Raw genomic sequence first — 13,679 nt, 5'->3', positions numbered from 1 at the left:
GCATTGGAGCTTAATTATGTTTCATTGACTTTGCTTTGTTTGTCTTTCTGCTATCTGCTATGGAAAGTTTACTCCGTGTTTGACATCTGCTCCTAGTCCTATTAGGAAGTTAATAGGTGTCTTTAGTTCCCTGTGGATCAAAGCTGTGAAAGTGTATGTACCTCCTGCTTCCTCAGCAGCTGTGTGTAGTGCCAAAGAAGAGCTTTCCTGGGAGGACAGTTCTCACAAATCATTAAAAGACCATTTCATTGCCTGGTTTCTGGCTATTGCCATTCCAGTTTTTACCAGCACATTCAGCTCTGTTGTCTTCCCTTACTGCCCCCATGACACATGTCAGCTTGTCTCATTTGCATGACATCCTGCTGCAGCTCAGGCTCTTTCATCATTATCGTTATCCTCTTACTTGGTAAATATTAACAAGTCCCCACTTAGATAAGTAGGATGGTAACGTTACAGTCTCCTTTGTCATAGGGAAACCACAGAGGGGAACGGCAGCTGCTTGAGGGGGGAGTCAGCTTGAATGACACTGCAGTTCCTTTAAGTGCTCAAAGCAGCTGCTCCTCCTCATCTCCAGCTTTGCTGCTGCTGGTCCTTCATGTGATATCTCCTGTTTGTCCAGTCCAGAACCCACCTGGAGGTATTTGTGGTTACTTGAAGATGACCTGTTGGCTTTGAGCTGTGTTACACAGAGCCTTGTACTGGCAGCAGTGTACCACCAGGGCTGTCATACCGTACCACAGCATACTGCCACACTGCAGTGCGCTGCATATATATGTGTGTGTGTATAAATTCGGTCTCCTCCTGATCCAGCCTCATAAGAACCTTATGTGGGATCTTGCTGTACAAATACTTTGTCAGGGCTTAAATAAAGTGAGGCTTTAAAGGGTCAGATGGTGATTTCAGTTTCAGAGTTTTACTTATTCCAAGCTTGGTTTTGTTAGTGATGCACAGGAAAAGCTTCCTGTGAGTGTGCCTCACTTGTACTTTGTGCTGCAGTTTGTGCTTCCAGTGGGCAGCGTTTGCAGTCACAGGATGATCCTCGAATCCCTGAATGGTTTGGGTTGGAAGGGACCTTAAAGACCATCTGGTTCCAACCCCTGGCCATGGGCAGGGTCATGCTGAATAGTGAGTTTATTTCGCTTTGGACACACAGACATGCTCTTAGTGAAAGCTTTATTTCCTCTTCTAGGCAAATGGTTACGTGCCTCCAAGCCAAGTTGGTTTGACAGGAGTCGAGATTGCAGCTGAAGCGCAAGCAGAGGAGGAGACTCAGGTTTGTGTGTCCTGGAATTAATAACCAGGAATACCAGGTTTGCAAGGCTGTATTTGCTGCCAGAGAATCATTACTGCAGAGAGACTGGGGGCTAACCAGTAACTCAGGCTGCCCACGGGCAGACCCAATCAACCCCTTTCTTTGGCATCATTGTGTCCTCCACACGTGGAAAGAACTGGTGTTCCTGGACACTATACTAATAGAAATGACTTATCTCCATCCTAGGACTTGTGTTTCTGATAGATGGAGGAATTCACAGAGGAGTCAGGGTTGTTTTTATATCCAAACATGAATCCCTGCTAGCCCACATTGAAAGCCGATTTAAGCTGTAGCACTGTGTGTTGAGGGCAAGAATCACTCCATCTTTGTTCCCTTTCAGTCTACAGACTCCGAAGATAACCTGGTGCAGGGGAGGAAGGCTTCTCTGTCTGATCTGACAAGCATTGGAGACATCAACGCGCTCTCTGTGCGACAGCTGAAGGAAATCCTTGCTCGCAACTTTGTCAACTACAAAGGCTGCTGTGAAAAGTGGGAGCTGCTGGAGCGGGTGACTCGTCTTTATAAAGAGAAAGACCTTCAACATCTAGGTAAGGAACTGAGCAAACATGGGCCTGTTTCCCAGGTGTTCCCTTTTTATGGACAGTTGCAGAAGGAACTAGAACTTAACATCTGTTTTGTGCAAGGGAGGAGAAAGTGTTACGTATGTTAAGAGTGAAAGTAGCTAAACTTTTATTCACCACTTGTGCTTGTGTAAGAGGAGAGCATTATGGTAGCTCTGGAGAGTGGCTTCCCTCTGTTAGCAGCAAAGGAGAACTCTGCACCCTTCCTCTGTGGCGGATCGTGCAGTCACGGCATCACCCGCTGAACGGCTGATGTGCGACCGCAGAGGGATGAGTGTAAGCTCTGGGTGAGCTCTGATCTCTCGACTCATGGTGACTGGCAAAGTGAGCAGGAAAATGCCACCCGAAAGCAGCCGGGCACTTCAGAGCAGGCATGTGCCTGGGGATGGTGGCTCTTGATCACAAGAGCCATTCCTGCAGTGCACTGCCGGGCCTGCACGCTGAGCAGGGAGGGATGGTGGTGTGCTAGACTTGCAGGTGCCAGTCTGCAATTCTAGGGTTAAAAGAGACACACACTTGTAAATGGTTTCCAAGAGAAATGGATTGGGACGCTTTGATTTCATAGAGGGGTTTCTTTCTCAGTGTTTGTCCAATGTGGCTTTGTAGTCTTAAAAACTAAGCTTTGTCCTCTGGGAACGATAACAAGATTTAAGACAACTGCTTTGGGTTTATGTTCTTCTTTCATTGGATCTTGTGCTTCTGACAGCACTTGCCCTTTTCTCTCGATCCCTGTTGCCTGTCTCGGCTGTGCTCAGCAATATTGGTGAGATTGTGCAACACCAAAGGAACTGAAAGTGTAGTTCTTGGAAGCCAAGCACCGCATCGATTCTGTGTTAAACATTGACACATCACTGTAGGTGGCTGCTGAGCTTTGGGAAGCATTGGCTGTTGTGCAAGCGCAGCAGAAGAGAAAGTTCTCGTCAGTTGAACCTATCCTGATCAGAGCCTCAGCTTTAGCCCCTGCATGGGGATCAGCAAAAGGCAGTTTTGGTTTAAGTGATCTCTCTGCAAGGCTTTTGTCCCCTGTTAATAATACTGCTTGAGAAACATGTTATTTCCCCAGCTCCCCTTATTCTCACCAAATAACTGTCTCTTCTTCTGTTGCAGTTTCTGACACTGATGATCAAACTGGTAAGTGATATTCTTAATCCTAGAACTGTGTGAGTTGAAAAAGACCTTTCAAATCGAGTCCCACTGTTAACCCAGCACTGCCAAAACCGTGTCCCCATGTGCCACATCTACACATCTGTCAATTACCTCCAGGGATGGTGACTCCATCACTTCCCTGTCAGCCTGTTCCAGTGCTTGACAACCCTTTTGGGGAAGACAGTTTTCCTAACATCCAATTTAAACCTCCCCTGGCACAACTTGAGGCCGTTTTCTCTTGTTACTTAGTGAAGAGAGATCCATGTTGCTTCATTGCTAAGAATCTCAGTGGTATTTCTGTTTTCATCGCACAAATGACTCTAAAAGCTACAACTTCCTGCCCCTTGATGGAGCAGATACCTCCACATCAGTTGAGTCAGACACAAGCATTTCTTTTTCAGACCTGCAGTGTGCACAAGTCCATCAGAGAAGCTGGACAAAGCCAACTCGCACACTGCTCAGAGACAACGTACCTGCCTTCTGTTTCCTTGTCTCTTGCCAACCCCGGTCTCTTCTTTACTCAGGTGGCGCCGGGCTCCCGGGCACGGAGGAAAACCTCTGCAAAATCTGCATGGATGCCCCCATTGACTGTGTCCTGCTGGAATGTGGCCACATGGTCACTTGCACCAAGTGCGGGAAGCGGATGAGCGAGTGCCCCATCTGCCGGCAGTATGTGATAAGGGCCGTCCATGTCTTTAAGTCCTAAGCGTGCGGAAGGAAGACTGGGAATGCCTTAAAGCCTCATCTGCTGTGAGAGAAACGGTCGAAATAGCTACTAGTTAGGTCAGAGATTAGCACATGGACCCCACTGGAAGCTGGAGGTGAGGGAAGGATGAAGCCTGAGAAAACTTGTTCTTACCCAAGCCATGCCTGGCTGTGCTCTTCCCATGATAGTGCTTTACACCACAGTGCCTGGACTCCTTGGAGCTCATTGCCAGCAGCAGACACACAAACTTAACCTACGTTCTAGGATAACGTGATCCGTTAGAGGTGGGGAGCCAGGGATGTTTGGCTTCCCACCCCAAAGCTCAGATGCAGAGGCTTCATATTTTCCCCTGACTAGTAAATACAGTGGGATCTCAGTGACCTTTGTTTTGCTGCTTAGGCTCAACGCCCAGCAACAACTTTTCTTTTCAAAGATGAAAGCTTATTGTACTTGTTAATTTTTACCTTTAATTTAATGTTAAACTCCTATGCTTGCAGGACAGGCAGCCAAGCCTCCCCCCTCCACAGCACAATAAACACGTCTAGCCTAGTGCAACGGTGGACAATTGTATGGTTTTATTTGAAGGTGGACTTTATAGTATTGAAAACAGAACAAGAGTGAGGCTCTGGCCCATGGAGCCTGACCTCTGTGGTGGGTTGGTTTGCACACCAGGGAGATCCCTCGGACTTTCAGTTTTAAACCTGAACTCATTTCACTTAAGGAGCTACAAATCGAAGGCTTGAGTCTTTAAGAGGGTTTAGTGAGGCCAAGACACAGCTACAGAGCAGTAAGGGTTCTACTGTTACACAATCATGCTTAAGTACAGGTGACTTTATAGAGAGGAGACATGAAAGAAAGGAAGCTTTATCTCCCTCAAATCATTAGAGATGCTTCCCCCATCCTCCCCTTTGCTCACCCTTACTCCTGTACATGCAGACTGCTTATCAGAGCAATTGATTTTCACTCCTGCGTGTGAGGGTGGACAGGAGGCTCCGGTTTGATTCATGACAAGTGCAAGCCCTCAGGAGCAGCATGTTCATTTGGAAGCCTTGCTAGAGAGAGCTGTAGCTGGCGTATTTCTCCCTGAGTTTCAGAATCTTGATGCCTTAAGTTCTCACCACCATAGGATTGTACACTCATTTTAAGTCATTTGCTGAGTAGCTTCTGCTGCAGGTTCTTTCCCGTCTAGCTTTTCCCTTCATGGGGAGCGATCACTTAGTGTTCAAGCTGCATCCCTGCACAGCTGCCAGCAGAGCAACAGCACAAAACCAAGTGTCCACTTACAGCTCCTGGAGCAGCAGAAGTGCAGTTACAGAAACCATCACCAAAGTCATCTACTGTTGCAGTAAGTGGCAGTGTATGTTAACAGGGAATTAAACTGGTGTCATCTTTAACATGGAGTATTGCATGAGTAGCAACTCGTTTCTCAACTGGCTTGGAGTGGAGGGTCTCTTGAGTGTTAACAAAGCACTTAAGCTGAAGAAATCTGTCAGTTGGTAGCAGAACTGCTGCACTACTGAGCTTTACTGAACTAAGAATTCAGAGTTTTCCCTCTTTCTCTGTTCAGGTTGTTCTTTAGTATTTGGCTTAACAGCTTCCAGCAGGAGATGAGCACTGGTACAGTTCCATGCATCATGTTAAAGAAAGGAAGGGCAGGTAAGCAGTCCCTGTATTTACTCTTCAGGAGGTTCACAGGGCCCTCTCAGAGGTACAGGAATACACACATGAAGTGCTGAACTGCCTCATTCATAAACTCACTGTGAAAATTCATGTTGTCATCCTCAGGGCTGGGGGGAAGCAGGAAGATGAGGATTCCCCTGCAGACAGATGTACCTGGAGAGGGTAGGCTTATTTTCTACAGCAGATAAATCAAATTGTGGATCAATGTTTGAAACCTTAGGAATGAGAAGATTCCCCCCCCCCAACTCTGAAATGTGCTTTCTGAAGGGAGGAGGTTCTGTTTTTGTCTCCTGGCTCCAGTGTTTCCCTTGCAAAAATGATTTTCTACTTATGGCTGAGTTGTTTTTGAAGGAAAATCAAAATGTGGAGGAAACTGATTAAGGATCCAAAGGAATATAATGATCTGAACTAATAAATGATAATATTTATGTGCTTTATGTCCACTGTACATATTCTCCTTGAACTGGCATGTTAAATCCTCTTGGTACGATGATGGTGAAACTTCCTAGTTTTGGTACAGAAGTTTGGTTTATAATTTTATAATAAAGTTGAACTGTGATTTAGTTAACCTTGGTTTCTGACTGTTACCAACAGGCCAGGAGAGAGCAGAGATGCTACAGCTACTTCTGAGCTTCAACCTGGAGAGGCTTGGGAGAGCAGGCGCTTAAATACCAGCAGTAGGAGAGGGACAAGTACAGGAGAGGTTGAAGGAAAGAAGGTAACAAACACACACTGACTTTCAGCAGTGCAGTCTTAATGGTGTGGAGCTTACAAAGGGGAGAGCACCCTTGAGGTTAAAGAAACCAGTAAACTGGTCAACTTGGTTTTCCTTCCATCATGTACACATGCACCCGCCCTGCTCATGCAGTCACGAGTATGTCATGCAGAGTCACACTGGTATTTGCATAACAGTTAAAATGAGCCCATTCCTAAACCCCATCTTCCTTATTTCCTTACTATTCAAGTACTTGCAGTAGTTTCGAACACCTTCAGAGAAGGAGGTGTTGCAAGAATTCTTGCCTCAACTTTTCCTTGGTGAAACAAGAGCAGCATATTCTAGAGAACAAACCCTCCAAGGGGATGCTCAGACAATGCTGCAGCAGTTGCTGCAGTGGAAGATCATTTGGTGCCCCAGTTTTGGTCTGAAACCTACCGCAGAGGTGCACACTGCCACCAGGTACAGACCTGTGCTGAGTGTCAGGAAAGCAAAGTCAAAGCAGGAGGACACGTGTCCTTCATGGGAGTTGTAGCCATGCAGCAATTCACAGCTGGTGCTTTCACAGAGCTGATGGGCTGTGTCCCTGGCCCGGCAGAGAGTAACTTTTGGGAAATAAGTCCTGACAGCAAAGGAGCAACTGCTTCAGTTTTATTTATCTATAAAAATACCCAAACTTTAAAAACCCAGAGACTAAAGCAGCACCAGGGTAAGTGCAGCAGCCTATGGTATGGGCAGAAAAATGGAGTCAGCAGTGACACTTCCTCAGAGAGCTGTTTTAATTGATTCCATATGGATCTTTAGAGCTACCTTGGATGGTCTTGGGCACTTTATTTCTATCTATGTCTCCACAGAGGAACCTCACTATTTCTTCCACCTACCTACTTCTCTGCTGTTCTTGTGTCGGGCCTGCTCAGCTGCCCCCCACTGCTAGCACGGGGCTACCAGCCTCTGCTTCCGGATGCACTCCCAGATCCACTTGGGAGACACACGCTTAGCACCAGGATTGTCATCGATGTCCCCTATAACGTGGGTTGCTGAGGCTGTGTCAGACTCTGTCACAAGGTCCCCATCGTATGCTATAAAGTACCGCTGGATTTTGTCAAAGTCCTTCACAGAGGGCGATAGGTAGAGCTTCACACCAGTGAATATGTCCAGCAGTATCTGCAGATGGTGAGAGAGAAGCAGAGGTTGGAAAAGCCATTAAACTGGTCTGGAAATGACACTACAGGTCTTTGAAGGCATGAGCGAGTCTATCTGCAGTTCCCACGGTTCTCATTCTAATCCCACACCTAATAACGGGACTGCTGTTAAATCGTCCACAGGAGCAGCACCCACATGGTTCCTCTGCAAGCCAGATGTTCCAGCTGAACAGCACTGTCCCAGCTAAAGAGAATTATTATCCCATTACTCCCTGTAGTGCTGATGCTGATGTGGTCCAGTAAACATGATCTTAATGTCTCTGTCTTTACAAGCTGATGCTTCTTAGTTAAAGTAGGAGAACGTAACAACCCCGGGGGGAGAACTTGCTTTTTATATCAAAATAACTGCTCCAGGCTCATCATGGAATTTACAGCTCAGTGACTTTATTCCACTCCCACAATTTGCTGCACAATGGGCTAGAAAGGACAGTTCTCTCCTCCACCTCCCAACTCCGTCGTACGCATCAGTCAGGAAAAGCAGCCACTCAGCAGTCTCACTGCTTCGCAGAGCAGGACATTGTCAGTGGGTGAGGAGAACATTGGCCTTTAGCATGACAAACCCAGTTGCATCAGCTCTGCAGCCAGCAGAGCTCAGCCATCTGCTGCCTTTACCAGGGGACATGCTTTTTCTGCCTTTACGTGTCATTTTAACTTAGGGTGCTGCTGTAGGAGGATTTCCAGCTTTCCTGATGGAAGGCAAAAGTGAAGAGACAACCAAAGGTGCCTCAGCTCCTTCCCACCCAAAGTGGCTGCTGCCCAGCTGACCATACCTTTTTGCCATTGTCTTCCATCTCAGATGCTTTCCTCTTCTCACCTCGTTTCTCTTCCGATTTTTGAGGGGATCCAATGACTGCTTTGCTCTCTAGAAACAAAAACCTTGTCTCATTTGTGCTCTGTCCAGATACAGTGCATTAAAAGGGGGGGATGAATGAAGGAGAGGAAAAGGAAAAAGTTCCCCCCCTGCTGCCCTTTCTGGAAAACCTGTGTATTAGAATGTAACTAAGTAAAGCCTTTGTACTGCAAATGGTGTGGGGCATGGTCCTGCCCTCATGGAGCTGCTGAGCGTCCCTCCTGGCTGGCACTGCACTGCCTCAGTTCCTCCCCAGTGACAAAGTGCTGGTGAGGCAAACTCATGTCACAGCTCTGCAATTTGGAAATCCCCTGCCTCCAGGTGCCCTGTTACATGCATGAACTTCAGGCAATAAAACTAAACACTGGTTCACGGCCAAAACCCATCTAACCAGAGAGCATGAGATCTGCAGGAACAGGAGCAGCAGGTCTGCTGTTCAGATCAGTCTTACACCTTCTGCTAAGGACCTTGAGCTAGTCAACATTAAAGGGAGGGATTGAGCCCCAGAGGAATCACTCCAAAGCAGTTTTGGTATGAATTATAACAGACTGCTAGGTTCAAGATACCCACTTCAAGCAGCATATAATCCCAGAGAGCTTTTATTGTCCAACCCTAAACAGCATCGTCAGTGCTTTTCCCATCTTTTCTCACTCCCAGCTCAGAGCTGTGGCTGCTCAGTCTGTGCTCAAGCAACACAGGCCAAACATAAAAAGGACATGGAGCTGTTGGAACAAGTCCAGAGGAGGCCACGAGGATGCTCAGGGACTGGAGCACCTCCTGTATGAAGATAGGCTGAGAGAGTTGGGGCTGTTCAGCCTGGAGAAGAGAAGGCTGCGTGGAGACCTCATAGCAGCCTTCCAGTATCTGAAGGGGGCCTATAGGGATGCTGGGGAGGGACTCTTCATTAGGGACTGTAGTGACAGGACAAGGAGTAACGGGTTCAAACTGAAACAGGGGAAGTTTAGATTGGATATAAGGAGGAAGTTCTTTCCTGTTAGGGTGCCGAGGCACTGGAATGGGTTGCCCAGGGAGGTTGTGAATGCTCCATCCCTGGTGGTGTTCAAGGCCAGGTTGGACAGAGCCTTTGGTGAGATGGTTTAGTGTGAGGTGTCCCTGCCCATGGCAGGGGGGTTGGAACTGGATGATCTCAAGGTCCTTTCCAACCCAAACCATTCTATGATTCTATGTAAACACAGCTTTGCTCATGATCCCCGACATACACATGGAAGCTGCCACAGGATCTTCAAGCACCTGACAGAAGGCAAAGATCCAGTGCCAGCCTCTCCAAAGGCACAGAGCACACCCTGAGGTTCCTCTCCCAAAAGCACCATCTTACCTTCTGGCTTCTGGGCTTTTGCAGGTGACTTGTTTGGGGGAGTTTTAACAGTGCTGTGTGGTGTGGAAGACCTGGAATTTCCCTCGTTCTCTCCACTGCTGCCAGCCGTGGACTCGTCTTCCTCCCCAGCAGTAACATTGAAATCAGCCTTCTCTTTGGAGAGCTGGTACAGCTCCTGTCCCACCAGAAACAAAGCACTGCCTTTAACCACAGGGAAACCTCTGACATTAGATTAGAGCTGTAACGTGTGGTCTTCTCTAGTTTGTTTCCCCTGATGTGTTTGCTCAAATACTTTTTCTTCCTCTTTGTAGCCATTTTCTTGTCTACTCTGTCCAAGCTCTCTGCTTTCCACCCAGCTACTTGGCGTTAAGAGAAGCCACACTACCAAAAGCCACTCACATCTGCTACAGAGCAAGACAAACTACCTCTTCAGAGCCTGGCTCCTAGCCTGAGAAGGAACACCACTGCTCACACAAGAACAGTCTGTCTGAAGAACGTATTTTACCTTTCTCTCCTTCACCTGCATAGGGAGCCAGAATCCCTCCTTGCTTCAATGGCATAACAAGTGCTTGTGTCTGCTGCCAGGACCCCTGTGGGCAGCGTGAAGACAGCCCAAATGACAATAACTACGCTGAGACCTAAGACCAGAGCTCAGGAGCAGCTGGGGTGGCAGCAGGCCAGCCCGCTTCCCAGTGCGGGAGGTATGGAAGCTGCATGGGGTGGATGCAGTACAGGGGGCCTGGCTGCCTGCCACGTGGCCCCTGCGCCCTGGAACTTGGCCAGGTTCCCCCATGTCACTTCCCAGATGCCTCCCTCAATCTCAGCAATTCATGGGAGACCGAATGACCATAAACAAGAGAACAAAGGTCACCTCTCTCAGGAAGGAAATGCCTCACCATGAAGGCTGTTACAAGAGCTGATACAACCAGCTGCCAGCACTGACTTCCCTGAAAGTGCACAACACAACTCAAGAGACTCCAGAGGCCCCATGAAAGAATAAAATCCACACCAAAATAACCCCGCAAGCAGCCTGAGCCTAGATTAAACAGGTACCGGCCAGCAGACATCTTTACTGCATACTCTGCTATCCAGATCTGTTTTAGTCAGAACTTCTTCTCCAACACGTTGCAGACACGCTGCATGAACTCACCTTTAGCTGCTGGAGGTTGGTGGCTGTCTTCCAGTCTTTGTCATCTCGAATGCGGGTACAGCGAGGGAAGCGAATGGAGATCCCGTCTGCAGTGTGGGCTTCAGCTTTAGAGAACTCGGCCCCTGTGATCTCCCACACTGGGGCTTTCTAAACACAGGATTGAGGAAGCCGTGTCACATTCCTGTGCTCTCTCATGAACTAACTCGATGTGTCTGTATTCCTCTACCCCTGCCACAACCCCGCTTCCCCACCCCAGCACACAGTTCCATACCCACAGACTCACCTTGGTCACCTTCATTTGACAAACTTTTTTCAGTGGGTCAAAGAACCTCAACTAATGATAGAATTACAGAGTACTTTGGGTTGGAAAGACCTTAAAGCTCATCCAGTTCCAACCCCTGCCACGGGCAGGGACCCCTTCCACTAGAGCAGCTTGCTCCAAGCCCCTGTGTCCAACCTGGCCTTGAACACTGCCAGGGATGGGACAGCCACAGCTTCTGTGGGCACCCTGTGCCAGCGCCTCAGCACCCTCACAGGCACCAACTTCTTCCTTATATCTAAGCTAAATTTTCCCTGTTTAAGTTTTAACCCATTACCCCTTGTCCTATCACTACAGTCATAACACAGAATGCCAACTTCTAAACAGCAGCTTTTGTATCAGTCAGCCATACGTGGCACAAGGCATACTGATACATTCTGTAAACCAGCAACTTTTGGGGTACAGCTGTGCTTCAAATGTTCTAAGTCAGATTTTTCATGCCTCAAATTTAAAGGGAGTTCACTTCTGGAAGGGATTTAATGCATAAAAGTACCAGAAGTGCTGCAGGTACGATCTCTTCAGGGAGCTCTTAGCCTCAAATACACCTGCAAGATTCAGAAATAAACACTTAATTTCCTGTTCCAGCTATGAAGACTAATTGTAATAGAGACAGTTTGTACATTTAAATGAAGTGTAGCAATTGCTGCATCAGGGCTGGAAAACAGTTCAGTGACTGTGACTTACCTTTGGGTCTGGGACAATGAAGTCTGGGTAGTAGATTTTGTTAATTTTTAGCCACCTTGGAATTTTGCTGGGATCCTATTAACAAAAAGCACAAACCCAAAATGACAGCGTTTATGAGCATATATGGACCTACTTCTACAAAAGAAGGTGCCAAAAGATAACCCAGAAGTAGATTAGTCTATCACAGGTATTACATTGCTTTTGTATGGAGAAAATCTGTCAGCCTGCAGTGCAGGGTGCACTGATCTGCAGCAGTTTATCTTATGCAGAGAATCACACAGACTGTCTGCAGCAGCTCTTGATTACTGACATTCCATATGGGAATGATAACATTGGTGCTCCAACTGTCTTTCATATAAAACCACCCTTTTTTAAGATTCAAATGGTCTTCAGGGTGTCAAGTAAATACTAGAATTCAGCTGTTTATTTAAGTCTTCAAAAGTAAAGATTCCTCATTCACACCAAGTCTCAACTCCAAGGTGTCAGGTTGTCCAGCCACAAAGCAGCCTGACCTGCATTGCTCACCCGCAGCCCCATCTAGTGACTGTCTTCACCAATGCAATATGCACTAAAGGCAAAGGCACTTGCTCTGCTCCTCTCGATAAAACTCAGTCTTGGGAGGAAAACAGATGGTGTCTGGCTTCCCACTCAGTGCCTAATCTCAGGCAGTGCCTCATCTCGGGAGGTGGCTGCACCTACATCTCACTGCTGTCAGAGGGATTTATCTGCTTGACCACTAATCCAGCCTCTTCCCAGCAGAGCACTTGAGTTCCGCAGAAGCCAGCACCCAGGTGTAGCTCAGCAGGAAGGTGGCTTTTACAAGCCCTTTGCTGAGCAGTCCTTGATCACCTCCATGCCACAGCCCCACTCACCTTGCTGATCTTCACCATATCCAGCTCTGTTTGCAGACGTGCCAGGGTGGCATCATCGTGGCCACCAGAACATTTGGTCACAGTGCACCATTTCTCGCTCTTGGGATCATAGCAGCCCATGAGGAAGATGGACATCATCCCACCTGCAGGAGGGGAGAGCAGGGTGGTTCACAGCTTCTACAGGACATGCCACAGCTTTCCAAAAAGCAAAGTAATGAACCAAAACCCTTTTCCATCTTGGGGTGTCAAAGGACTGTGGGCTTGCGATGGCTTCACAGCATCAGCATAAGCCAACCCCAGACTTACCTTTACTGCCTTGTCCATAGAAAGCTCCCAGCACCACCAGGTCTGCTGTGTCAGCCATGGCACCCTCATTTAGGTAATCCTTCTTCACTTTCAGCCAGTGCCGTTTTCCTGGCTCATAATTGCCCTGGGCAGAACAGGGCAAGAACCCCCGGTCACAAAGATCATCTGGGGGACAGCTGTCTCCTCAAACAGCCCTTGGTTTTATCCAGCTTAACACTGCAAGAGCACAGCAGTGCTCACATCTATAAGGAGCAACTTGGATTGGATGTCAGCATCAGCAAGAACCCGGAGATTTCCAGGATGCTCAGCTTTGTGTGCTTCATCCACAGATCTGCCCGCTGTTACTCCCCAACTCCCGGCATACCCAGTGAAGAGTAAATATGAACCTGCCTTTATATCTTTCAGCACCAGTCCTTCCAGGCCCTCACGGATGACTCGGGTGATCATATCTGCCAGATCCGAAGCTTTCTGAAATGGAAAGGCATCAAGAGTGTCAAAGGGCTGTGGTCTTCAGGCTTTCTATGTGGAGCAGTGGTGCACTAAACCATGTTCTCTTTGCTGCTCATCCAGTAACTAATATGGGAGTATGTCCCAGGAAGAGAAGGGGTGGTTAGTTAAACGTACTCCTCAGAGATGAGGACACACATTGGTTGTGTCCCAGGTATGTCCTATGTCTGCAAGATGGGATTTTCTCAGCCTGCTTAATGCTCTATCCAGCTGCCTTGGTTCCTATCCTCTTTGCTTCTTCCCAAAATGCTTCCTCTGCCCCAAACGCCCAAGCATTCTCCACCAAAACCAAGATGCTACAGAAATCAGTAGC

General features: G+C 47.7%; 2 protein-coding genes across 6 annotated transcripts in view; one reads left to right on the top strand and one right to left on the bottom strand.

The window, feature by feature from the left end:
- The window catches only part of RFFL (ring finger and FYVE like domain containing E3 ubiquitin protein ligase), a 30,378-nt gene extending 26,078 nt beyond the window's left edge, over window positions 1-4,300 (top strand). For 4 of the 5 annotated variants that reach the window (XM_062614859.1, XM_062614857.1, XM_062614858.1 and 1 more), the window contains 4 exons: window positions 1,190-1,273; window positions 1,653-1,860; window positions 3,001-3,024; window positions 3,564-4,300. In XM_062614859.1, the coding sequence (XP_062470843.1) occupies window positions 1,190-1,273; window positions 1,653-1,860; window positions 3,001-3,024; window positions 3,564-3,745 (498 nt within the window). In that variant the 3' untranslated portion in view covers window positions 3,746-4,300. The remainder of the gene's footprint in view (window positions 1-1,189; window positions 1,274-1,652; window positions 1,861-3,000; window positions 3,025-3,563) is intronic. The other variant, XM_062614861.1, reaches the window with a different exon arrangement.
- A 2,460-nt stretch (window positions 4,301-6,760) lies between these two features.
- On the bottom strand, window positions 6,761-13,327 carry LIG3 (DNA ligase 3; the record flags this gene model as incomplete). The annotated part of the gene is made up of 8 exons (XM_062614958.1): window positions 6,761-7,304; window positions 8,113-8,204; window positions 9,529-9,703; window positions 10,679-10,825; window positions 11,682-11,756; window positions 12,554-12,696; window positions 12,860-12,983; window positions 13,250-13,327. Coding segments are annotated over 8 exons (1,068 nt in total), but the record flags the coding sequence as incomplete, so codon positions are not given.
- Between the last annotated feature and the right edge of the window lie 352 nt (window positions 13,328-13,679).

The sequence above is a fragment of the Pezoporus occidentalis genome, unplaced genomic scaffold, assembly GCF_034315485.1.
Source record: "Pezoporus occidentalis ecotype Australia unplaced genomic scaffold, CSIRO_AGI_Poc_V1 ctg179, whole genome shotgun sequence".
Lineage (NCBI taxonomy): Eukaryota > Metazoa > Chordata > Aves > Psittaciformes > Psittacidae > Pezoporus > Pezoporus occidentalis.
This window is presented reverse-complemented; position numbering and strand designations above follow the sequence as displayed.